Source organism: Leptodactylus fuscus, chromosome 1 (assembly GCF_031893055.1).
Source record: "Leptodactylus fuscus isolate aLepFus1 chromosome 1, aLepFus1.hap2, whole genome shotgun sequence".
Lineage (NCBI taxonomy): Eukaryota > Metazoa > Chordata > Amphibia > Anura > Leptodactylidae > Leptodactylus > Leptodactylus fuscus.
In genome coordinates this window covers 328,187,750-328,214,149 of record NC_134265.1, presented here as the reverse complement: position 1 = coordinate 328,214,149, position 26,400 = coordinate 328,187,750, and the positions used below count along the sequence as shown (strand labels likewise).

The 26,400-nt window shown below is 39.7% G+C and overlaps 1 protein-coding gene across 2 annotated transcripts in view; it reads right to left on the bottom strand.

Annotated features, from left to right (window-relative positions):
* The window catches only part of SORCS2 (sortilin related VPS10 domain containing receptor 2), a 710,878-nt gene that overhangs the window by 474,007 nt on the left and 210,471 nt on the right, over positions 1-26,400 (bottom strand). For both annotated transcript variants that reach the window (XM_075260385.1, XM_075260393.1), the window contains exon 2: positions 21,931-21,998. In XM_075260385.1, coding sequence (XP_075116486.1) covers positions 21,931-21,998 — 68 coding nt within the window. The remainder of the gene's footprint in view (positions 1-21,930; positions 21,999-26,400) is intronic.

Below are 26,400 nucleotides of genomic sequence, written 5' to 3'. Positions count from 1 at the left end.
AATGTGAGCTCGGTTCTTCTTCTAATCCTGGGTTGCTCCCCTATAAGAGAAGTAACTTGTGTATTATTTCATTGACATGGAGGCTGAAGAGGACGCTGCGGATCCTCATCCAGTGGCCATGTAGGATAAATGCAGCCATTTATTAGTGCGGGGGGTTTGGGATTGAATCATTTTGCTATCAGATAAGCTGGGATGGAGTCGAATAGTGTTCGGGCCCCTGTGTGGTCTCAGCTGTATGATTCCTCACTTAAGACAAGTATGTTTATTTAGAAGTGCGCTCCTGAGGGATCCCCGGCGCAGCGCAATACTTCACTTTGAAGTGATTGTTCTGCTTTTTAGCAGTCCACAGTTGTCCCCTCACTTTATATTAAGTGGAATCATTTCAAAGAAGAAATTGCTCCATTACTGAAAATCCGACTCCTGGAATTTGTTGCGAACACTTCTATGAATTATATTAAAGGGTCATATTATCCCTGAGCAAGAGGGAGACTGATTTCTAGATGTAATTCCTACAGAACATAAGATCTCTCGGTTTTCCTATTAATTCAACCCTGGGACATGCTGGGAGCTTGGTAAGGTTTTTTTTCCAAAATTTAATTTTCTGTGATCCTTAAAGACTCTGGGCACCGCTGACATGAAAAAATATTAACATATGTTAAGCATCAGTTTAAAGGGAAGCTGTCACTGGGTCTGAAAACCCCAATGACATGCCAATATGCGATAGGCGGCGTCATCCTGAGCATTTTGGCACTTGGGTTATCCAAATCTGTTCAGCTATTCCAAAGATATAAGCCCAGCTAGAGTTAATACAAATTAGGGTCAATTGCCAAGTGGATGGTAACACTGCAGAAAAACCCTTAGTGTCACCGCCCACTTGGCTAGTAGACCACATTTTGCATCAGTATTAAAAGGGCCTATATCTTTGGAATATCTGAACAGATTTAGATAAACACAATACAAAAATGCTCAGGATGACAGTACCAGATAATGGATGTCATTTGGATTCTCATACCTCGTGTCAGGTTTGCTTTAAGACATTCCACAAAGAAAAATAAGAATGAACACAAAGATTTAATTTTTAGGGGTTTTTTGTTATTCATTTCAAAATATTTTATTTTTGCTGTATTTTTGTATAGCTGTATATTTTTAATTAATTTTCAGAATTCTGTTAGGCATACATTTCAAGCTTTTTTTTCATGTGGTCGTGTATGTTTCTTCTACTAAATAAGGCAATGGACTTGGAGCAGGGGCGTAACTTGAGAGGGTGCAGTCGCACCAAGGCCAGCGCCGCACCTCCCATGAGGTGACCTAAAGCGACTGCTTCAGGCGGCGCTATGCCAGGGCCCCGGGGAGGGCGGCATTTTCGCTTACCTAAGCCAGTCCAGGACAAGCTGTCCTGGTCTGGCTTAGCATCACCGTCACCGAGCGGTGGATTGGGGAGGCCTCCCCTAACACCCAGGCAGAGAGCAGGTCCTCTTCCTGCCTGCTCTCTGTCTGCTAACGCCGCTCCGCCACGCCCCTTCCGCCACGCCTCCTCCTCCCGGAGTGGGGTGCGGCTTTCTGTCGTCTGCCTCGGGCGATGAAAAAGGTAGGTTCACCCCTGACCAGGGCCCAGTACCCTTAGGGGTGCCCATAAGCACTGGCATCAGTATTGAGATTACAGCTTCCATCTGGCCCATAAACCAAGGAGACCCCCAGATTACCCCTAACCACACTAAATTGGATTAAACTACTTAGCACGCGTAACCATCACTATCAAGAATTCACTGTAGGGATGAGGTAGGGGGCCCAGACAAAAGACTGCACCGGGGCCCACAAGATTTTAGTTATGGCACTGCCATGGCGCCTGACTAGTTAGATTTGTAACAAGTCAACTGGCTCTTCTCTGTAAGAGCTGTCCAAGGCCACCCCTTTAGTTATGAGTCATGTCTCTGCCTGTATCATGGCAGTCTGTAGGCGAATTTGACAAATCAAGCCCCGCCCCTGGTGCACTTGCCACATATCCAGAAGAATGATGACTATCTCTGCTTGTATCATCTGTTCGTGTCCATAGAGATACTTTTCTACTCCAATTGGAGACCCCTATACTGTACCATTACTGATTTGGCAGGTATTGTAGACTCCCTTTAAGGCTATAATTTTACTGTGAGTGCTGTAGTGCGCAGTCCACACTGAAATAAATGATATTCTATTACGCCTTGGTGTTCTAGCGTTTTTAATGTATTTGATAGTTTTCTATTAACTACTAATTCCTACGATGTAATGAAATGTGGCGCTATAACCCCAATAATGGTATTTTATTACGGTGCCCAAATTAAGTTGTCAAAAAGTGGAATACTTTCACTACACGGCTTTAGTCGTAATCTGCTCTCTCGATCTTTAATGTGTCACTGCTTCATTAAATAACAGCATGATTCCTCCCCCCCCTTCCCAAAAAAAAGCCATACCGCCGGAAGCCATATTGTTTCGAGGACATTCGAGCAGTTGTGATTCACATGACTAGCCGTGGCGCTCAGAACTCTGTGTGACTCTTCATTCCTTGCAGCTGTTCCTTTTGTGCCACTTCCAAGTTATGTCAAGATTCTAATCCGATCTAACATTCCTTCGCCAGATGAACTTGTGTCATATAAATTGATTTTGGAGGAATTTTAGAAAACAGGCATTACAGCATGTGGCAAAGTGAACAGATAAGGAGAAAAAAAAAATCCTAAATCATCAGCCCATGACAGTCCAGTCCAGTTAGCCACAAATAATTGAACACACTATCCTCCCAAATATTATTTTTAAGGGAAAAGCGACTGAAAATCAATCACCGGTCGCAGCAATCTCCAGCCCTTGCATTTTTAATCGTATATTTATCGCAGCGTGACCTTCTGTCGACCTTTACAATGTCTGAGCTCTTGAAATGACCTTCAGAATTTCGGGGGAAAAAAATATTGTAAAGAATATATAGTCACCAAAGAAAAATAAGAATGAATGCAAAGGTTTCATTTTTATGGGATTTTTTTTTGTTATTAATTTTACAATATTTTATTTTTTGGTTGTATTTTTGTATATTGTATTTGTACAGTGTTGAATGCTTTCTGACCATGTATGACAATGCCTATATTAATCTATGTACAGGGCTGGATTGTGGGGAGGGCGCAAGGGGGTGTTTGATTAACTTCAAAAATCCTCAATCCCGTGCCTAAAATTGTTATTGATATCTATCTATCTATCTATCTATCTATCTATCTATCTATCTATCTATCTATCTCCTATCTATCTATCTATCTATCTATCAATGTCTCTTGCCCCATGTGTTATTGTCATTGAACTTTAGTACTCCAGTATCTCGCTCCCTCTGGAGTGACGTTACCTTCTCAACATAGAGCTGCAGGGTCATGTGTTTTCCACATTAGTGGGGGATCTGTAGAGAGTTGATGCTTGTTTGCAGTATGTTTTGTGGTTGACTGAGAGGTTAAGAGCAGAGTTGGTAGCAGCCGCACTGTAGTCAGGAAGAGGCACTTGTTACACAGATGGTTATACTCATACACGCTCAGAGGATTATACCAGGAGCCATCTATCTATCTATCTATCTATCTATCTATCTCCTATCTATCTATCTATCTATCTATCTATCTATCTATCCTTCTATCTATCTGTCTATCTATCTCCTATCTATCTATCTATCTATCTACCTATCGATCATTCTTTATACTGCTAACTTATGTAAATTCAAGCGTTTTCCTATATACAATACTCTAACAATGCTGCTTTGTTTGCCTGCTATGTGAAATTATTTCTTCTCTTCTTATCAAGGTACCCAGCCTTGAATCTGATCCATGGATGATGTGACTCAGTTCTCTCTGGAGGGGAGGGGGTTGAGTTATCTGGATTACTTGCAGAGCTGCTATCCTCTGCTCTGTGGTCTGGATAATCAAGTCAGCGAATTGTAGTTTGCTGATAAAAAAGGCTCAGACAGTGTCTGTTATCTCTTTATGTAAAGACACAGATGACTTTCACTATACTCCAAGTCTGTTGTCAGTCCTGGGAGAATGTATAAGTATTTTTCTCTCCAAACGTGTGTAATGTAATATACATTTACTGTGCATATTATTTAATCTGCATTTATATTAGATTTCTAGCAATGATAAATAATCTTTCGTGGTAAAGGAAATATCTATAGCTACTAAGATTCTTAATAGTGTCCTGCACATAAAACAGTCAAAGCCGCCCACCAGTTGAAGAATACAGGAAGTGAGAAGAAGAAAAGGCAGGCGCATTGGTGAGCGAGGAGATGGGAAAACCTCTTTAAAGGGGCTCTATCAGCAAAATTATGAATAAAGTAGTGGGCCCACAGGTGCACCAACACTCCATCCACTAGTTCTTTAAATAGCACCCTTCACCACCTCCTCCAACGCCCATTCTTCATCCGTCAATAGTCACTGCTCCACTGATTCCAACATGGTTGGAATTTTTTCTCTAGCCCCCACCATTCCTGAGTAATCAACGCTATTAGTTTCATCCCCCAATATACTACTTCAGCTCTCTACTGTTAGGTGGGCGGTCCTCGGCTAGAGTAGGTAGTCTAGGACTGCCCACCTTAGACATATTGGGCACTGAAACTAATAGAAACGATTGCTCGGGAACGGTGGGGGCTAGAGAAAAAATTCCAACTGTGTCGGAAACAGTGGAAGGGCAGCTATTAAATAATAATGGAGCTGGAATTGGTGGAGGTGGTGAAAGATCCTGTTTAAAACCATTACATGACAAGAAGTAGAAATAAAGGAGTATTTCTACACGTTAAAAGATCTGCATAGGAGCTGTGGACGCGAAACGGTAGAAGATGATAAAAGATAAAAATTGGTTGCAAAAGTCTCCACACCCTCCACGATAAAGACTTAAGCAATGAACATGCACATATGTAAATAAAGAAAGCGACAAGCGCCACATAGACCGGGTAAATAGATTCGCTTGTTCTGCTGCGTCGGCTTTGGGCAATGAAGTGGGCAGGGGATGCCATCTGTAGTCACTTTATCTTGTGGCGTACTGCATAGCAGCTAATTACTGGTAGTTTGACTTGAAATCATTGAACTGTACAGCCACAGTGAACGGCTGCCATCTTGCAGTATAATTCCACACCGAGATTGATTTATTGCCGAGCTGCATATGTAGCAGGTCAAAGAAAGAAATGCTGTAGGCCTAAAACACAAGATCTTACTCGATTAATCCAGTGGTGCAGAAAAGAAAACCACAAGCAGGGGTTGTCATCTTACAGACAGGCCGTGATGCTCTGCAGACGACGCCGGGGCTTCTGCACACAATTTATCAGCCCAAAACAAATGTTTATCTCCTCAAGAAATAATGATGGCAATTTATATAAGAGGGGGGCAATCGCATCTGTTCAATGAACCGGTCTTTGCCAACGTTTTCAGTAGCCAGGTGGCTAATGGCTTCTGTGATGACTATACAGTGCAATAGGCATAAATCCATAATGTGCTGACTCAGTGCAAGCAAATACAAAGCAACGTTGGGTGGATTGTGTATTTATATCCATCAAGGTCAGGTAGGATATAGTTATAGAGAACCAAGGACTAGGTTCAAAAAGTCCAATGACTTACACCATCTGATCGACGATGTCTCCCTGAGTGCTGTGGTGTTTTGTTTATCCAAATCTGTTCAGCTATTCAAAAGATATAAGCCCTTTTTAGCAAATTAGGGCATACTAGCCAAATGGGTGGAAAACTGTGGTTTCTCTGTGTGCAGTATGTCATGCACTGTTACCACTCGCTTGGCTATTGGCCGAAATTTATATTAACAATAAAAGGGCCTATATCTTTGGAATGGCTTAACAGATTTGGATAAACAACATGCTCAGAGTGACAGAGCACATGATGCATGTCATCAGGCCTTTAGACTCTACAACTAGAGAAACCACAATGTTATCACCCACTTGGCTATTGGCTGAAATTTATATTAACAATAAAAGGGCTTATAACTTTGGAATTGCTGAACAGATTTGGATAAACAAAATACATTGAGTGACAGAGTGCATTATGTATGTCATTAGGCCTTTAGACCCCACAACTAGAGAAACCACAATGTTATTACCCACTTAGCTACTGGCTGAAATTTATATTAACAATATAAGGGCTTATAACTTTGTAATTGCTGAACAGATTTGGATAAACAAAATACATTGAGTAACAGAGTGCATTATGTATGTCATTAGGCCTTTAGACCCCACAACTAGAGAAACCACAATGTTATTACCCACTTAGCTGCTGGCTGAAATTTATATTAACAATATAGGGCTTATATCTTTGGAATTGCCGAACGGATTTGGATAAACAATTGCTCAGAGTGACAGCACAATGATGTATTTTGTTGGCGTTTTAGTGTTGATATAGATTATACTAGCCAAGTGGGCATTAACTCGACACACAGAGACTAGAGAAACCACAATGTTACTGCCCACTTGGCTAATAGACCCTAACTGGCATCAACACTAAAAGGCTTATATCTTTGGAATAGCTCATCAGTTATAAAGACTGGCATTGAAAAGGTGTAACATTTTATCAATCTCCCACTAGTCCATGGGCTGTGAAGGGCATGACAAGGACACGACAAGACAATGCAAACCTTGATGGTGCTCTCGGTTGGGGGCTGCTCAGATCCCCCGTACGTTGGACCCAGCAGATGTGAACAGAGCCTAACCAATATAAACATTGTGACTATAATTGTTTTTGGGAACTGATTACATAAAATATTAAAAAGCCTCTCAGACATTCCTAAAATTAACTTCACTTATGTAAATGAGTCAATCAGTGTAAGATGGTGAATAATGAATGCAGCTGGATATCGAAATGCTGCAGGTATCTGTTTACCATAAAATAAGCCACATCCGGTAATTGGGTTCATTGGAAGCTGTGAATAAGTGGCCGTCTGTGTCACAATAGCGAGTTTACGGAAAACTTTTTAATTATCTCATCAGGACATCTGAAAAATATTAATCTAGAGGAGTCGCCACAACATGTGACATGCTATTCCCAATGGTACCAAGGGATGAGGGTAATGGTGACCACTTCAGGACCCAAAAACCTAGAGGCTTAAGTCTACCGTAGTCCAGCCGGTTATGGCTTATTAAAACAAAAACAAAAACGGGCAGCAGTAGCGGCTATCGCCAGGCCCCCTAGTGTCCCTGTGGCACTGCTACCGCTGCTACCTCAGTAGTTACACCCCTGCCCATAACACCGTACATTGTATATATTGACACAGAATTTCATATTGTTTTCGATGTTTCTCTGTATAGACGCCACTTTGTCTCTGTAATTCACCGTATATTGTGCAAACAATCAAATCTTTGTTCAGAGGACCAAAATGTCACTGTATATGTGGATTGTTCTAAATATAGATGATTGATCGTATTCAACTATTGGAAGTGCGGACTTCCTTCTGATTTATACAACTAGGCTGGAACCAGGGCCGCACCTCTAATGAGGCGACGTGAGGCAGTTTGGGAGAGGGCGGCAGCCACGGGACTTTTTTTTACCTAAACAGTACATGTATTAACGTTAAAGGACCTTTGATGATGTCAGTGATGATATCACCAAAGGTCCTTTTGCAATTCAGCATCTATCCAGGGTCTGCGTTAGGAGGGGGGGGACACACATCCTCAGGGGCCCCATACTTTCTCTTCCATTAGGACTAGATCGGCAGCAAATAAATCACTGCCATTTGCAGGGGCTGTTTGTAAAAGTTTCCCTGCACACATCAGCTTGCTGTGCCACCCCTCCCCCTCAGCATCAAAGTGTGAGGGGAGAAGTCTCTTGCGATGTCACAGCTTCATCCACTGCCAGGCAGAGCTGCACAGGAGTTTCCTCCATGTCCTGTGCACCCAGCAATTCAGCCAAAGGTAAGTACCGTATTTTTCGGACTATAAGACGCAAATTTCGGAGGAAAATGAGGGTGCGTCTTATAGTCTGAATGTGGGTTTGCAGCATGGCCGCGCTACTGCCACCGCTGGTTTTCTTCAGCGGCAGTAGCGCGGCAATCCGCAGGCCCTGGCAGCTAAGACAGTCCCCGGCATCTGCTGTAATAGACCGGCGGATCCCGGGGAGTGTCTTAGCTGCCGGGGCCTGCAGATTGCCGCGATACTGCCACCGCTGGTTTTCTTCAGCGGCAGGAGCGTGACAATCTGCAGGCCCCGGCAGCTAAGACACTCCCCAGCATCCGCCGGTCTATTACAGCAGATGCCGGGGACTGTCTTAGCTGCCAGGGCCTGCGGATTGCCGCGCTACTGCCGCTGAAGAAAACCAGCGGTGGCAGTAGCACGGCCATGCTGCAAACCCACTGCTCCTCCGCAGGTCCCGACAGTTAGTTAGCCCCCCCCCGGCCTCATACCTTTAGTGATGCAGGCCGGCTCCTGCATGGCGAGGCCGCAGGAGCCGGCCTGTTCCGATGACAGCCGGGAGCCTAATGAAGGCTCCCAGGCCTGTCATAGATATATATTACTATCATGGCTGGTCTATGACACTCCGCGATAGTAATGTATAGAATCTCCCATAGACGGAAATACACTTGTATTGCCGTCTATGGGACTTGCAATCAAATGATTGCAGGTTCAAGCCCCCTAGGCGGGGGATATTAAAATAGTAAAAAAAAAAAAAAAAAAATATAATAAAAAATAAAATAAATAAAAGTTCACCTCCTTTCCCTAGAATACATATAAAAGTATAACATTACTGTGAAACATACACATTAGGTATCCCTGTGTCTGAAAATGCCCGGTCTACACCTGGCCCCACAAAAAAAACGCCCTATACATCCCCGTACAGCTGCAGGGTCACCTGTCAATGTGGCCTTGCAGCTGTTCCAAAACTACAACTCCCATATATTAAATATTTTACCATTTTTTGCCTGAAAATTTTTTTTCCCTATTTTTCTCCTCTAAAACCTATCTTATAGTCCAGTGCGTCTTATAGTCCGAAAAATACGGTATATATTCTTGGGTAAAATATGTGTATATGTGTTTACATTATGTGTCTTATATACTGTGTGAGTCCTGTATGTGTGTAGATAGGTGTGTGTATGTTGTATATGACTGTATGTGCGTGAGTAGATGGGTATATGTGTAAGTATATCTATCTCTCTCCTATCTATCTATCTATCTATCTATCTATCTATCTATCTGTATTTGCTTCTATACATGTCTACCATTATAAATACAAAAATTGTATTTTATAATGTGATGCTTAGGCCTGGTTCACATCTGCATTCAGGTTTCCGTTCGGGGAGTCTGCTTGGACACTCCCCAAACAGAAACCTATACGCATCCCCGTGCGTCATACCTTCAAACCGCTCTGTCTTGCTTGTGCTCCGAAAATTCCTCTTTCTCTCTCCCTGTAACCGCCTCCAGCGTCTCTCATCACCATTTCTTGTGTGCTTTCTTCGTCTGTCTACAAGAAAATGGCGCTTGGGCAGAAGGGAGTGTTACTGCGCATGCCTATTGCGCTGTACAGTGTGAGCGGGGAGGAACGCCCCCTCCCCTCCTGATAATACTAGTCTATGGACGAGCACTGTGAGCAGAGGGAGGGGGCGTTCCTCCCCGCTCGCACTGTACAGCGCGATAGGCGCTGCTTTGAAGAAGGACGTACCTGACTGACTGTCAGAAACGCCCTTCTGACTGTACCGGTACCGGGACCGATAGCGCTTTATCCAGGGCACAGATCAGGAATGCTGACTCGGCTTTCCAGCAGTATATAGAACTGCCTGTGCCCAAACCATGAATGGTCCTCTTTAACTTTAGTACAGCCCGGCAGATCATGTAGACTAGTGTGAATTTCGCCCTGTACAAGTACTTCTTATGCCAGGAATGATACATGACTGCGCTAATCTAATCTAATCTGCAGAGCAGGACACAGAATTCTCTTCTCATTACAATTTTTTTCCTTAAAAGTTAAACAAAACAAGTCGTCTGCTGAATATTTTTGTTGGCTCATATCATAAATGGATTCCATTTCTCATATCCCTCGTAGCAAGTATGTGAAGGAGACGGTTCCCTCTTTCCCCGCAGATACATTCGACTGCACACATAACAAATACTCGAGTTTAACAGAAGCTTTTAGCCCGTCGCCTGAATCCCCCGCACAGGCAGTACATCACCAAGACACATTAGAAGAAGCAATTAAACATTTAACTTCTGGTAAACTGAGCTCGGGATTGTCTGAGATCTCATAGAAATGTATGACGCGAGGGCCACTGGGTACAGTCTTTTATCCAATATGATTTACAAATATAATGAAACAGGATAGTAAAAACTAAAAAGCCTCTGAAGGTCTAGACTAATGCTTCGGGGACACTGCCGATGTAATTATACATGGAAGCAGTCAGCAGATTTAACTCATTAAAGGGACAGTCACATCCCAACAAGCCCTAGCATGTGCCCTATATAGAAGTCATATAGAGGGACCTCCCATTGGGAGCCCCCTCCATAAATCAGGGCAACAAGCAGCATCTTTTGGACTGGAGGACCCAATGCAATGGCTGCATGCAATACTTTATTTCCCCTGTAGTGGCCACTGTGGGATAAAGTAGCAGGCAATGGGAAAATGAAGAGCTTTTCTTTGTAGCGATCTCCATGATCACGATCCTGAGTCAAAACTCTTTTGGGGTCTTTCGGCAGGAACAGGGGCATAATTTAAGAGGGTGAAGTCGCATCGGGGCCCAGGAGCCTTAAGGGGCTCATAAGTAATGACATCAGTATGGAGATTGCAGCTTCCATCTGCAAGGAGACCCACAGATTACCCTAATCACACTAAGGTGGATTAAACTCCTTAGCACCCGTAACCATCACTATCAAGATAGGGTAGGAATGAGGTAGGGGGCCTCAGACAAAAGATTGCACCGGGGCCCACAAGACTCTAGTTACGCCACTGAACAGGAATAATTTGTTTGCTGACTGGCGAGGTTTTTTATATATATATATACACATATATACATTTATCCTAAAAATAATGCAGTTCTGACTCTGGCCACTAAGCTAAATAATATGGTGAGACTTTCTTTTTCCTGGAAGAGGTTTCTTTGCAGAAGTTATCACTTACCAGTATACTGATGATCACCACTATCATATATATGAAGATACGACACAGAATCCACCAGTCACAATAGATTATTTCACAGCTCTGTACCCAATGACCACAGTACAAGACACAGCATATCGAATAGAATCCAACAGGGTCTGCTCCAGACCATTATATCTATGACCAATGTTCCATATCTCCAAGAAACAGGAAATCATAAACTAATTTAGGCTTAGTGGCAAGAGTCGGAATTGCAAGATTTTTGCATTTTTTAAAACTATAGAAACTAACATGAGAAATTAAATACAGCGATAAAAAAAAATACATTTAACATAAAAAACTTGATTGAAATAAATGGTTATTTCCTGACAACACTTTCCCTTTAAGGCAGCAAAACGGTATCGAAGTGTTTTATACAAAGGCTTAAAGCAGCAGTGACAAAGGAAGGGAAAAGCCGTAGAAACTGATTTACTTTCCCGAATTACATGTGGCCTAATTGGTTTAGATTGCAATTAGACTTTGTGCAGGTCGGATATCTGTGAATTTCCTGCACAGTATGTCAGATACACTGTAACATCCTTAAATTAAGCGGCTCTTTAGAGAGATTCAATTAAATCTGTGAGTTCTGCCGCGAAGGCCTTCATGCAATATTTTAATTTTAGAAAGTGCCCGGTGTCAGATTTAATGGTGAAACCCACAATGTAACTTTAAGTACTTTTTATTATGAGACTAAAGTAATTAAATGTGTTATAACACCTCAATGCCATCGCCGAGGTGCCAAAAGTAATCCAATATTGACTGGCCATTGTACCTCCGTATAATGAGAATTCTTCTAGTCTATGGCCGCGCTCCAGAAGTACGAGGCGGCCGCGAATATGACGTTTTATCTTTTATTTATCTAATAATAGAACTTAATTACCTTCCCAGAATACGGGATGACCGCTGCCAGCACCACGAGGAGAGGTGGAAACTTGGATTAGAGATATCTTGTATCCAAAATATATACCGTCCACTTCTACGCTCTTCAAATAAACATCTCAGTCATTACTAAGGGAGGATTTATTATAACGTCCTTTTATGTGTCTGAATCAGAAGTGCGCCGGAGGGCTTAGAAATCCAATGCAAGTCACTACCAACAATTTGGCTGAAATCTGACTCGTGCTGTCTACATTCTGCTTTATACTATAGCTCTGCTTATTCTGACCGGCTGCTCTGTATAAGCACAAGCCCACCCCCATTTATTAACAAACGGCCAGCAAAGAAACAACCATAAAGATACCTGAGTGAGTGCTACGCAAAATAATCCAAGTGGCGACAGCTCATTTCATTGAGATAAGTTTCATGAGTTGTTGGGTTAATTGCTTGATTTAGAGTTGCAAGACAAAAGTAAGGGAATTGTTTCAACATAAACAAATTTCAGTATTGATTACCAATAAAATGTGGTCTGTTATTTAAAGGGAATGAGTCGCCAGAGAATTAGCTATTTTTTAGAACAGATTTTCATATTTGTTAAGAATTTTTAATTCTATCTTAAATAATATATATATACTGTATATCCAATTTTTTATTATATTATATTAAAAAAAAAATATATATATATATATATTGTATATATATGTGTATATATATATATATATAATATATATATATATATATATATATATATATATATATATATATACAGTCCTATGAAAAAGTTTGGCCACCCCTATTAATCTTAATCATTTTTAGTTCTAAATATTTTGGTGTTTGCAGCAGCCATTTCAGTTTGATATATCTAATAACTGATGGACACAGTAATATTTCAGGATTGAAATGAGGTTTATTGTACTAACAGAAAATGTGCAATATGCATTAAACCAAAATTTGACCAGTGCAAAAGTATGGGCACCTCAACAGAAAAGTGACATTAATATTTAGTAGATCCTCCTTTTGCAAAGATAACAGCCTCTAGTCGCTTCCTGTAGCTTTTAATCAGTTCCTGGATCCTGGATGAAGGTATTTTGGATCATTTCTTTCTACAAAACAATTCAAGTTCAGTTAAGTTAGATGGTCGCCGAGCATGGACAGCCCGCTCTCAAATCATCCCACAGATGTTCAATGATATTCAGGTCTGGGGACTGGGATGGCCATTCCAGAACATTGTCATTGTTCCTCTGCATGAATGCCTGAGGATTTGGAGCGGTGTTTGGATCATTGTCTTGCTGAAATATCCATCCCCGGCGTAACTTCAACTTCGTCACTGATTCTTGAACATTATTCTCAAGAATCTGCTGATACTGAGTGGAATCCATGCGACCCTCAACTTTAACAAGATTCCCGATGCCGGCATTGGCCACACAGCCCCAAAGCATGATGGAACCTCTACCAAATTTTACAGTGGGTAGCATGTGTTTTTCTTGGAATGCTGTTTCTTTTTGGACGCCATGCATAACGCCTTTTTTTATAACCAAACAACTCAATTTTTGTTTCCAAAATGAAGCTGCCTTGTCCAAATGTGTTTTTTCATACCTCAGGCAACTCTATTTGTGGCGTACGTGCAGAAACGGCTTCTTTCTCATCACTCTCCCATACAGCTTCTATTTGTGCAAAGTGCGCTGTATAGTTGACCGATGCACAGTGACACCATCTGCAGCAAGATGATGCTGCAGCTCTTTGGAGGTGGTCTGTGGATTGTCCTTGACTGTTCTCACCATTCTTCTTCTCTGCCTTTCTGATATTTTTCTTGGCCTGCCACTTCTGGGCTTAACAAGAACTGTCCCTGTGGTCTTCCATTTCCTTACGATGTTCCTCACAGTTGAAACTGACAGGTAAAATCTCTGAGACAACTTTTTGTATCCTTCCCCTGAACAACTGTGTTGAACAATCTTTGTTTTCAGATCATTTGAGAGCGGGCTGCCCATGCTCGGCGACCATCAAACTTAACTGAACTTGAATTGTTTTGTAAAGAGGAATGGTCCAAAATACCTTTATCCAGGATCCAGGAACTGATTAAAAGCTACAGGAAGCGACTAGAGGCTGTTATCTCTGCAAAAGGAGGATCTACTAAATATTAATGTCACTTTTCTGTTGAGGTGCCCATACTTTTGCACCGTCAAATTTTGGTTTAATGCATATTGCGCATTTTCTGTTAGTACAATAAACCTCATTTCAATCCTGAAATATTACTGTGTCCATCAGTTATTAGATATATCAAACTGAAATGGCTGCTGCAAACACCAAAATATTTAGAACTAAAAATGATTAAAATTAATAGGGGTGCCCAAACTTTTTCACAGGACTGTATATATATACAATCTTTATCTATGTATTTTTAAAGGTACAGTTTCCTGTGCAATTTTCACTCTGGCCACTAAGCATAATACTAGACAGAGGGTTTCCAATTCTGTAGGGGTTTTCTTTACTTTAGTTATCTCATTTACATCTCAGATAGCATGACAATAAAACACACAGATAAACACACAGAAGTCTACAGATAACACCACTTTGTCATCATTCATCCACTAGTGATAACAGATGATGTCACAGCTTATCTCCACCTCCCTGCTCAGAGTATATACATAAGTCTCCCGTAGACCTCAATCAGTCCATTCCATACTCTTGCTACCTCTATCCATGACGCCCAGGCAAGATGCAGCTTCCATAACCAAATAAAGAACATAGAATAAAAGAACCTACTATGAGAAAATACAAAAAAGAGTAGAAAAAGTGATCACTGAGAAAACATTTACAGCTCAGGGTAAAAGGTAAGTGAACTTCTGTGTTATACAGTGGACTAATCCAAGAGCTAACTGGAAAAAGATGTTTTGTCAAAGGAGATGATATTGGACGTGTGGGTTCAGCTCATACTTTGCCCATAAAATAAAGGCACACATAGCCCGGTTACTGACAAATCAGATCTTCTCAAGAAAGATGGCTCAGTGATAACCAAGACCTCAGTAGACTTGTTGGAAAAGGCTACAAAAGCAATGCTAAGTAACAACATTAGTGCATATCAATTCAAAATAGTCTACAAATAGGGAAAATTTGCTAATCCAATTAAGATTAATTGAAGAACACAATGGTAATTTATAACAAAAGGTGAGAAAGGAGAGCAAAAGTCCTACTGAAGATTCTACAAAGTGCAAAAAGTTCTGTTCATTGATAACAGCAGTGGCGTTCATGGAGGGACACCATAAAGGAAGTCACTGCTGTCAAACAATTCCACACACCACCAGGATGTTACACAACACCTATAGGTAAATATTCTATAGATAGTAGGTTAGAGCCGATCTCGAGATTTCGGGATCATTTTAAAAAATCTGATTTTCGATCATTTTCCAGCCGATCCCGATCGTCAAACTTGCTCAATCGCCCATCCAGATCCGATCTTTCCTGATCCCGATCACACAACCCTAATGTTAGCTTTTCCCACAATGATTGTCCAGTAGCCAAGCATTGTGGGAACTAACCTCCGACCTCGATCCCGCCGGAAAAGATTGGGATCGGAATTCTGATCGCGATCATGAAATTTACTCGCTCACCGATCGGAATCCGATCTTTTCCGATCCCGATCGCTAATAGACAGATAGACCCTAATAGACAGATGAGATGGTAGTGGAACTTTGTAGAACAAACGCACAATAATACTGTATGTTTGAGGCTAGATATTTTACTGGAAGCAACCCATGACCTCAAGATGAAGACATGATGGGCAAAGCAAGAAGGCAATGACCCAAAGTACACAAGTAAATCAGCAAAAGCTTTTTTGTGTCCTGAGACTTCTGAGCTAAACTCGATCAAGATGATGTAGCATGACCTGAGGTGGGATGTGCACACGCGGCATCCCAGAAATATTGACCAATGTAATACAATATATGGTCATGGTCTCTGAGAGGAGCGATCTTCTCAAATTTGAGGGTCAATATAGAGACCTGGAGAACATCTACATACTTTATGTGCCTGCTTGTAATAGAAATGCACCATGGCATTCATACCCTTTAAGACTATTAGTGAAAGTGGACATACCCTTTAAGACTATTAGAGAAATTAATGAAATATACAACAAACAAGGAAATGTCTGACACATTTACATACATTAATAATAAGCAGTAGTCAATGAAGAACGATTACAGATGTCCTGAACAGCCTCCTGGAAATGACTTAGAGAGGTAATGATGGTGTTAAATGATCTCTTTTTCCGGATTTTCTCACAGAAGTTGGAGACGCCGCGGAAAGGTCAATATTAATAGCATTATTAAATTAAATATTTAAGTAGAGAGCTCAAGAGACTGCTTTGCAAAGATCATTACACAGCCATAAATTAGAGATTCAACGAAAATGAACTTCAGATAAAATGTAGAAAAAATATATTCTCTCATATCTATCTATCTATCTATCTATCTATCTCCTATCTATCATCATATCTATCTATCTATCTATCTATCTATCTCTCATCATATCTATCTAATCTATCTACTCTATCTATCTATCTATCTATCTATCTATCTCTTCTATCTCTTCTATCTATCTATCTATCTATCTATCTATCTATCTATCTATCTATCAATCATCATATCTATCTAATCTATCTATCCATCTATCTATGTATCATCATATCTATCTATCTATCTATCTATCTATCTATCTCCTGTCTACTGTATCTATCTAATCTATCTATCTAATTATCTATCTATCTATCTATCTATCTATCTATCTATCTATCATCATATCTATCTAATCTATCTATCTATCTGTCTATCTCTCATCATAGCTATCTAATCTATCTACTCTATCTATCTATCTATCTATCTATCTATCTATCTATCTATCTATTTATCTATCTAATCTATCTATCTATCTATCTATCTATCTATATATCTATCTATCTATCTCCTGTCTACTGTATCTAATCTAATCTATCTATCTATCTATCTATCTATCTATCTATCTATCTATCTATCTCCTGTCTACTGTATCTATCTAATCTATCTATCTATCTATCTATCTATCTATCTATCTATCTCCTGTCTACTGTATCTATCTAATCTATCTATCTATCTATCTATCTATCTATCTATCTATCTATCTATCTATCTATCTATCTATCTATCAATCGTCATATCTATCTAATCTATCTATCTATCTATCTATCTATCTATCTATCTATCTATCTATCTATCTATCTATCTCCTGTCTACTGTATCTAATCTAATCTATCTATCTATCTATCTATCTATCTATCTCCTGTCTACTGTATCTATCTAATCTATCTATCTATCTATCTATCTATCTATCTATCTATCGTCATATCTATCTAATCTATCTATCTATCTATCTATCAATCGTCATATCTATCTAATCTATCTATCTATCTATCTATCTATCTATCTATCTATCTATCCGTCTATGTATCATCATATCTATCTATCTATCTATCTATCTATCTATCTATCTGTCTGTCTATCATCTATCTATCTATCTATCTCGTATCTATCTATCTATCTATCTATCTATCTCCTATCTATCTATCTATGTATCTATCTATCTATCTATCTCCTATCTATCTATCTATCTATCTATCTATCTATCATCATATCTATCTAATCTATCTACTGTATCTATGTATTTATCTATCTATCTACCTATCTATCTATCTATCTATCTATCTATCAATCATCATATCTATCTAATCTATCTATCTATCCATCTGTCTATGTATCATCATATCTATCTATCTATCTATCTATCTATCTATCTATCTATCTATCTATCTATCATCTATCTATCTATCTATCTATCTATCATCATATCTATCTAATCTATCTATCTATCTATCTGTCTATCTCTCATCATAGCTATCTAATCTATCTACTCTATCTATCTATCTATCTATCTATCTATCTATCTATCTATCAATCAATCATCATATCTATCTAATCTATCTAATCTATCTATCTATCTATCTATCTCCTGTCTACTGTATCTAATCTAATCTATCTATCTATCTATCTATCTATCTATCTATCTATCTATCTATCTATCTATCTCCTGTCTACTGTATCTATCTAATCTATCTGTCTATCTATCTATCTATCTATCTATCTATCTATCTATCTATCGTCATATCTATCTAATCTATCTATCTATCTATCTATCTATCTATCTATCTATCTCCTGTCTACTGTATCTAATCTATCTATCTATCTATCTATCTATCTATCTATCTATCTATCTATCTATCTATCTATCTATCTCCTGTCTACTGTATCTATCTAATCTATCTATCTATCTATCTATCTATCTATCTATCAATCGTCATATCTATCTAATCTATCTATCTATCTATCTATCTATCTATCTATCTATCTATCTATCAATCGTCATATCTATCTAATCTATCTATCTATCTATCCGTCTATGTATCATCATATCTATCTATCTATCTATCTATCTGTCTATCTATCATCTATCTATCTATCTATCTATCTCGTATCTATCTATCTATCTATCTATCTATCTATCTCCTATCTATCTATCTATGTATCTATCTATCTATCTATCTCCTATCTATCTATCTATCTATCTATCATCATATCTATCTAATCTATCTACTGTATCTATGTATTTATCTATCTACCTATCTATCTATCTATCTATCTATCTATCTATCAATCATCATATCTATCTAATCTATCTATCTATCCATCTGTCTATGTATCATCATATCTATCTATCTATCTATCATCTATCTATCTATCTATCTATCTATCTATCTATCTCCTGTCTACTGTATCTAATCTATCTATCTATCTATCTATCTATCTATCTATCTATCTATCTATCTATCTATCTCCTGTCTACTGTATCTATCTAATCTATCTATCTATCTATCTATCTATCTATCTATCTATCTATCTATCTATCTATCTATCTAATTATCTATCTATCAATCATCATATCTATCTAATCTATCTATCTATCTATCTATCTATCTATCTATCTATCTATCTATCTATCCATCTGTCTATGTATCATCATATCTATCTATCTATCTATCTATCTATCTATCTATCTGTCTATCATCTATCTATCTATCTATCTATCTATCTCGTATCTATCTATCTATCTATCTATCTATCTATCTATCTCCTATCTATCTATCTATCTATCTATCTATCTATCTATCTATCTATCCATTTGCCTGTTTAATATATATCTATTTATTTATCTATATCATCTATCTATGTTTTGTATCATCTTTGTGTATTTTACTGTAATCTATCTATCTATCTATCTATCTATCTATCTAACTATCTAGGGATGACAAATTTGGTAACTGTCCCAATTAACCAGGAATCCCAATATACTGCAATTTTTTTGTCTATACAAGATAGAAATATCTATGTGACTGGTTCTGTACTTATACACAATGTGTATTCCCCACATTGTAAATGGAACATGTCACTACTTCCCACTGTTGCCTTCCCTCCCATACCAGAGGTCACAATGTCAGCGCTGCATTATGGGAACACACAGTCTCAGCACATTGTACTACACATTCTAGCTGCTTACATCACATTTAGCACAGATGGAAAATGCAGAAAAGCCTCCATTAACAGTCTCATTTGTGTCACCTTTACACGAATATCATCTAAAAAACCTAGCACTTAGTCAAGTATTTCAATATAAAAGTCTATAGTCCAAGAGTCCTGTAGTCACGCATACACACAATAGCTGCGAATTCCATTTGTGTTGAGCCGTTTATAACATGTGTTTGCTGTTGTCGTAATTTTCCGGACATATGAAAATCATTGCTTCAATGAGTCAGTAGAGCAGCGGGATCACAAAGGGATGAAATTGCTGGGTTATCAGGATCAGAAGGTCTAGCATGCCAGAATCTCCTGTATATACATCTGTATCTCCAATCCGGAACATAAGCTCCGCACATTGCAGCATTCCACCACATGATTTGTGAATAGGTCAGTACATCTGCGACTAATATTCTGCAGGAAATACTAGAAAATACTCATGTCATGGAATAATGGGTCATACCAGAGGCAAAGGACCCAACCAGTGCTCATGTCATGGAATAGTGGGTCATACTAGAGGTGAAGGACTTGATAAAATACTCATATCATGGAAAAATGGATCATACTAGAGGCGAAGGACCCAACAAATGCTCATGTCATGGAATAGTGGGTCATGTGAAGGATCTGAAAAATATACATATCATAGAATAATGAGTCATACTAGAGGTGAAGGACTTGACAAATACTCATGTCATGGAATAATAGGTTGTACAAGAGGGAATGGACCCAACAAATGCTCATGTCATGGAAGAGAAGGTCATACTAGAGGTGAAGGACCTGACTAATACTCATGTCATGGAATAATGAGACATACTAGAGGTGAAGGACCTGACAAATACTCATATCATGGAATAATAGGTTGTACAAGAGGGATTGGACCCAACCAATGCTCATGTCATGGAAGAGAAGGTCATACTAGAGGTGAAGGACCCGACAAATACTAATGTCATGGAATAATAGGTTGTAGAAGAGGGAATGGACCCAACCAATGCTCATGTAATGGAATAGTGGGTTATACTAGAGGTGAAGGACCTGAAAAATTATCATATCATAGAATAATGGGTCATACTAGAGGTGAAGGACACAATAAAAACTCATATCATGGAATAATAGGTTGTACAAGAGGGAAAGGACCCAACCAATGCTCATGTCATGGGAGAGAGGGTCATACTAGGGGTGAAGGACCTGACAAATACTCATGTCATAGAATAATTGGCCGTACTAGAGACAAAGGACCCATCAAATGCTCATGTCAATGAGTAGTACTAAAGGCAAGTGACCCAACAAATACTTATGCCATCCCAACAAATGGTTATGTCATAGGATAATGGATCATACTAGAGGTGACAGACCCAATAAATACTCATGTCATGGAAGAATAGGTCATAAAAAGGCAAAGGACCCAACAAATAGTTATGTCATGAGATAATGGGACAATATAGAGGTGAAAGACCCGGCAAAAGCTCTTTGGAATACTTGGTAAGACTAGAGACAAAGGACCCAACAAATGCTCAGATCCAAAATCATACCCAACTTCCTTCCGCAAATGTCGGGAAAGCCATTTGGACAAATTCCTTAGAAAAAAAGTTCTGCATTATTTTATTGACTATATGGCCACTATATGAATTCATCTCCCCCCTAGGCTTCATGCACACATGACTATACGACCACTACCTATATAAAATAACAGAGAATTCCGCAGATGTGGGAGATGTGGCCACTCTCCTTGGAATCCAGAAGGTCACCCTTGGTCAACTCTTGGACTTTCTCCCTGGAGGTAACACCTCTACAACAAAAAGCCTAAATAATGGCATCTCATACAAATCTCTCTATGACATCTTCTGAAAGAGATACAGAGATACAACAGGGCACCATAGAGGTCGGTGGGTGCCCTATTATATCTGAACAACTCCGAGGTTGTACAGAGACATAATCCAATGAAAATGAGAAACATTTGTGTAGTAAAATGTATATAATAATGTAATACCGACACTGGCACAGAATAATATGCAGAACAGACAACAACCATTGTTGGTAAGCCAAAGTAGACCTTTGCTTGCCAAGCATCCAGTCGTGGTTCCAACATCTAATTTCTATAACCGTCCATCACAGCTGATACCAATGAATGATAATAGGCTATCCTATATCACATTTCATTCAGAAATTGCTCCCTTCACAGAATAAGCCATGCCCGAATAATAAATTCTACAAATTTCAAAAATGGCAAAAAATTCAATTCTCAAAATGTAACAGAACAGAACACACTCATAGTCCATAGTAGTAATATGTCCTACCTCCATAAAGAGCTCTCAAGGACCTTCGCCATGTCAGCGTGATAGTACTTAGTCAGTATGAGGATGACCTGTGGAAGAGATAGAGATATTAGTATGGGAAAAATATAAAGAACAAGCAGGGTTGACTATATGAATGTGCATCGGTAAGTTGCATGATATGTATGTTCTATATGGTACATCAAAGGTCTCCCATATATAGCACTTGAGTAGTAGAGGAAACCTGTGGACCCAGGATCTAAGACAAGCACAGGTACTAAGAGTCCAGCAGAAGACAACCCCATTTGGACTTGACTTTGGAGACTTGTCCATGATCCATCAACAACCTATTCAATATTATCATTGATGTGCCCACTGGTGAAACTACTCTAAGGCTCACATGGTCACTGCTGTACCCAGGCAAAGAAGCCAATGGAACCCACAGGTCATCCCTACAACATTAGGGCTAGATAAACTTCTTTTATCTCCTTTCTAATTTCCTTTGATGGCAGTCTGTGCATTCAATTTATTACCCCTGCCCTCTGGTGCACAGGGGTGGGAATAAGGGGTGATGTATCTCATTATAAGATTTATGGTACACAGCCTTCCACTGTCAGAAAGGAGAAAATGAACCCTAGTATGGCATGACTAGCAGTTGGTCGCCAGCCTATAGTCAAGGATGGATTCCGTGGGGAAGCTGTGGAACAAAAGGGGACAGGATTACTAATTTGGACTTGGGCAAAGGTAATGAAACATGATATGTGTTGCCAAAAGGTACAGATGGGACACAGATGATGGTTATACATAGGGGACAAGCTGAGCCTGTGAGCCCTTACTTACGCCCCTGGATGTGTCCTATGTGCAGAAAAATAACCAGACTACAATGCTATTATATGTGACATGTCCTGCACAGATGAAGGGCAGACCTCAGAATAAATCCCTCCGGGACAGAACTTACTGGATATTCAAGCAGAAAAGTTTGCTATGAAAACTGCCAAGTGGCAGTGATATTGTGCTGATATGGACAACACCGCAATATAACTAAGTGCTTGTTACATAATCCTGACCCCAGAGAGCAGTTCCCGGGGATAAGGTTCTTATCCTGGTGTCAACTTGTGCCATTCGGTTCTGACTCGTGTGCAAAAAAATTCCGTGATGCTATAAAAGTACGGTATCTTCAGCTGCCAATAGTTACAAGGCTATATGCGGGGGTCCGAGACCCCTTAAATAAACTATGTGGAAAAATAAAAATAACATGAGACTGGAAAGATTGCGGTCTGGGCTTTGATCTCAAAGAGAGAACGTAATCTTCCAGTTATTACTATTATCCTAATCTAAAGAGTAAGGAAATATATCTACTCTATGTATGTTGCCAGGAGGTCTCAAATTTTTCTCCCCCTCCTGCTCCCTAACCTCTGGCAGAAGGAACCTTCTCAGGTAGCCTGGTCAACAATGGACGCCAAGCTAATGTTAACCCTACCCACCATACAAAACTTGTCTCAGAGTGGTGGAGATTAGACTGGAGATTTCCGGAAGCGTCTCTGAGGAGGTTATAGAGGTTCTCCAGAATCACAACACTTACAATCTATCCTTAGCGTAGGCCATCAATACTTGGCCAGTGAGGCCTTGACCTCAGATGATCAATGCAATGAAGGGATTGTTGGAGGTCTAAAGACAAAATGTTATAGTCCCCCAAAGAATCCGTGTAGAGAAAGATTCTTGTAAACAAGAAAATATGTCATTTATTTGGTGTGACCTTTGCCCTTTGGAGGAGGAGTCCTGGAAGTGATGATACGGCCTCCACAGATATAGCCATGATCTTAACATCATCCAGTCTGTCTGGGATTACATGAAAAGACAGACGGATTGGAGCAAGCCTACATACACAGAAGATCTGTGCTTAGTTCTCCAAGATGGCGGGAACAACCTCCCTGCCAAGTTCCTTCAAAAAGTGTCTACAAGTTGCGAGAAGAACTGATGGAAGGAAAAGGGCAAAGGTCACTCCTAATATTGATGGGATTTACATTCCTCTCTTTCATTTTGGTAAATGAGAAAAATAAATCTATTAACCCTTCAATTTCTGAAAGCATTCTTACGTTGCAGTAGTTTTTCCACGTTCACTTAACACTTTTGTACTGTATCATATGGAATTTAAAGGGGTCCTTTCTTTTAGAAACAGCTCCACAGCCGTCCGAAGGTTGTATCTAATATTACAACTCAGCTCCATTGAAGGGAATTGATTGGCAATACCGAACTCAACCTGTGGACAGATGTGGTGCTGTTTTTGGAAGAAGGAAGCCATATTTTCACCCCCTCAATGAAAGCTCAATAAGACAATATAGCACAGGATTTCGGATGTCCTCTAGTTGCCATTCATCATCCCTTTGTAAGGAACACACTATTAATATAGGTTTGATATTGTCTTTGAGCTTTCGCCTCTTGTTCTGCCCTATTTTCTAGTAAAGATATTCTATAAATAGTTCATGGATTAGAGATTCAATGAACCAAGTATTCCCATTATTGTGCTTCTCAAAAATGGGGCATGAGTCTCCTGACAAAGAATTTACTTGTAAATATACATTATGTATGGTGAGTTCTATACGTCGTTCTGATATTACTACAATTCGGCCGAGATCAGTATAAACCCATAATGGTCTGCCAACGTAAAAACATACAAAAAATTTAGGGTCACTGTGCCAAGACGTCCCTGTTTTTCCCCCACCATGCTACAGGAAGAACCTAGTCAGGATTCTTTGGGCCTATCAGGAATTCTTTTGCCCCAAGATCGGCCATGGGAAAGGTTTCCACTATTGGTTATCCACCCCCTACAAAAAGCTACAATAGCATTATAAACATAGCATTGTACCTTCTGTATATAATGGTGGACATGATGTTGAGATGAATATTTATTTCCAGTGATCCAATTGGTCACCAGTGGGTTTCACTGAGTTTCATGGGGTACACCATGGTACCATTTGGGTTGTGAATTCTGGTCACCATTGTTACCGTCAAAAGTACCATATGGCTTAATGGAAACAGGATAGATTTAAGTATTACATATTTAAAAGATATTTGGGTGTTTGCAGGTCCCATCTCTGAGACCCACATCTGTTTGGAGAATGGAGGTCCACTGACCCCCCCATCTTGTGGACCTAGTGAATTTCAAAAGGGCAAGTCTCCATTCACTTGTGTGGGAGTTCTGAACATAGCCAAGTATGGGACATGAATAGATGTAGGTCCCAGGGGTAGGACCCATATCTGTTGGGCATTTATAGCATATGCTGTGGACATATGTCCAGATAGGAATAGTCCTCCATTGTGCCAAAGAACCAGAGAACCTCCTAAGAAGAAAAAAAAAATTCAACCCAAAAAAGTGTGCCATCTCTCAAAAACAGTTCATGTCCATTAGTTCTGCAGTTCAGACCTGTTGACCTGAAGGGGGTTGAGCTACATTATAAGAGTGGATTCACTTTTGCGTTGGAGCCTCCATAGGAAAGTATGCTGCAGAATTTGAAGCCTTTTTTCTTGGACTCCACACACTTTTCTCTCTACCGGTATCGATATAAAACCGGCAAAAACGCAGAGGACCCCTTTATAGTGTATAGGGTCCACTGATTTCTGTTTTTTAAGAGAACACAGTCTTTGTCCTTAGGGTTCCCACATGGGCCCGAACGACGCAAACCCAAAGGCTAGTGTGAACCTAGAGTCACATACAACTGGTAGTCAGATGTGGTGCAGATTTTGGAAGAAGGCAGCCATGTTTTTCTAATCTTCCAGCTCCTTTATTCTTGAATAGATTTGGTTATGTGTGTACATTATTAAAGAAAATTAAATGGAGTTGACACAGTAAATTTAAGTAAGAGAGCGGTGAAGAACTTGCTTTGTCTTGTCTTGACAGCCAACTCAGCGCTAGAGAAGAATATAAAATAACAGAAAGTCTCCTCAGGATATATATCAAAGTCAAACTCAGGATTGTCTAGACGGAAAAGTTTCTGATGTTTGCTATTATGATTATGGAAATGATAATTCTCAATCAGAACAAGGAGAAACCTTTGCAAATAAAGCAAGGTCTATTAGAAAGCCCATGACCAGCAGGATACAACCTCCGATACATCCCCACCAATATGGTCAGAAGTGAGGGGACTCCATAGTAAAAACTGGGTCTCCCATTATGGTGTTGGGTCACACCACCTAGGATAGATGGGCCCAGTGTTAGTTTCCATGATGGACCACTTCCTTCTTCTCCACGGACAATTAGTGGAGTTTTCTGAGGCTGATATATTGATGACTTATCCTTAGGATAGGCCATCAATATGTGATTAAGGGAGTCCGACTCCCAGGACCATCACAGATCAGCAAGTTGAAGGAGCCACAGCATTTGGTGGCCTCTTCATTGAATACCAAGCACAGTGCCATACATAAGTCAAGGATAAGTCAACAATATCTAAGTCCCTGAAACCCTTTGCACCTAATTCCGGGACGGGTTCTGTACCA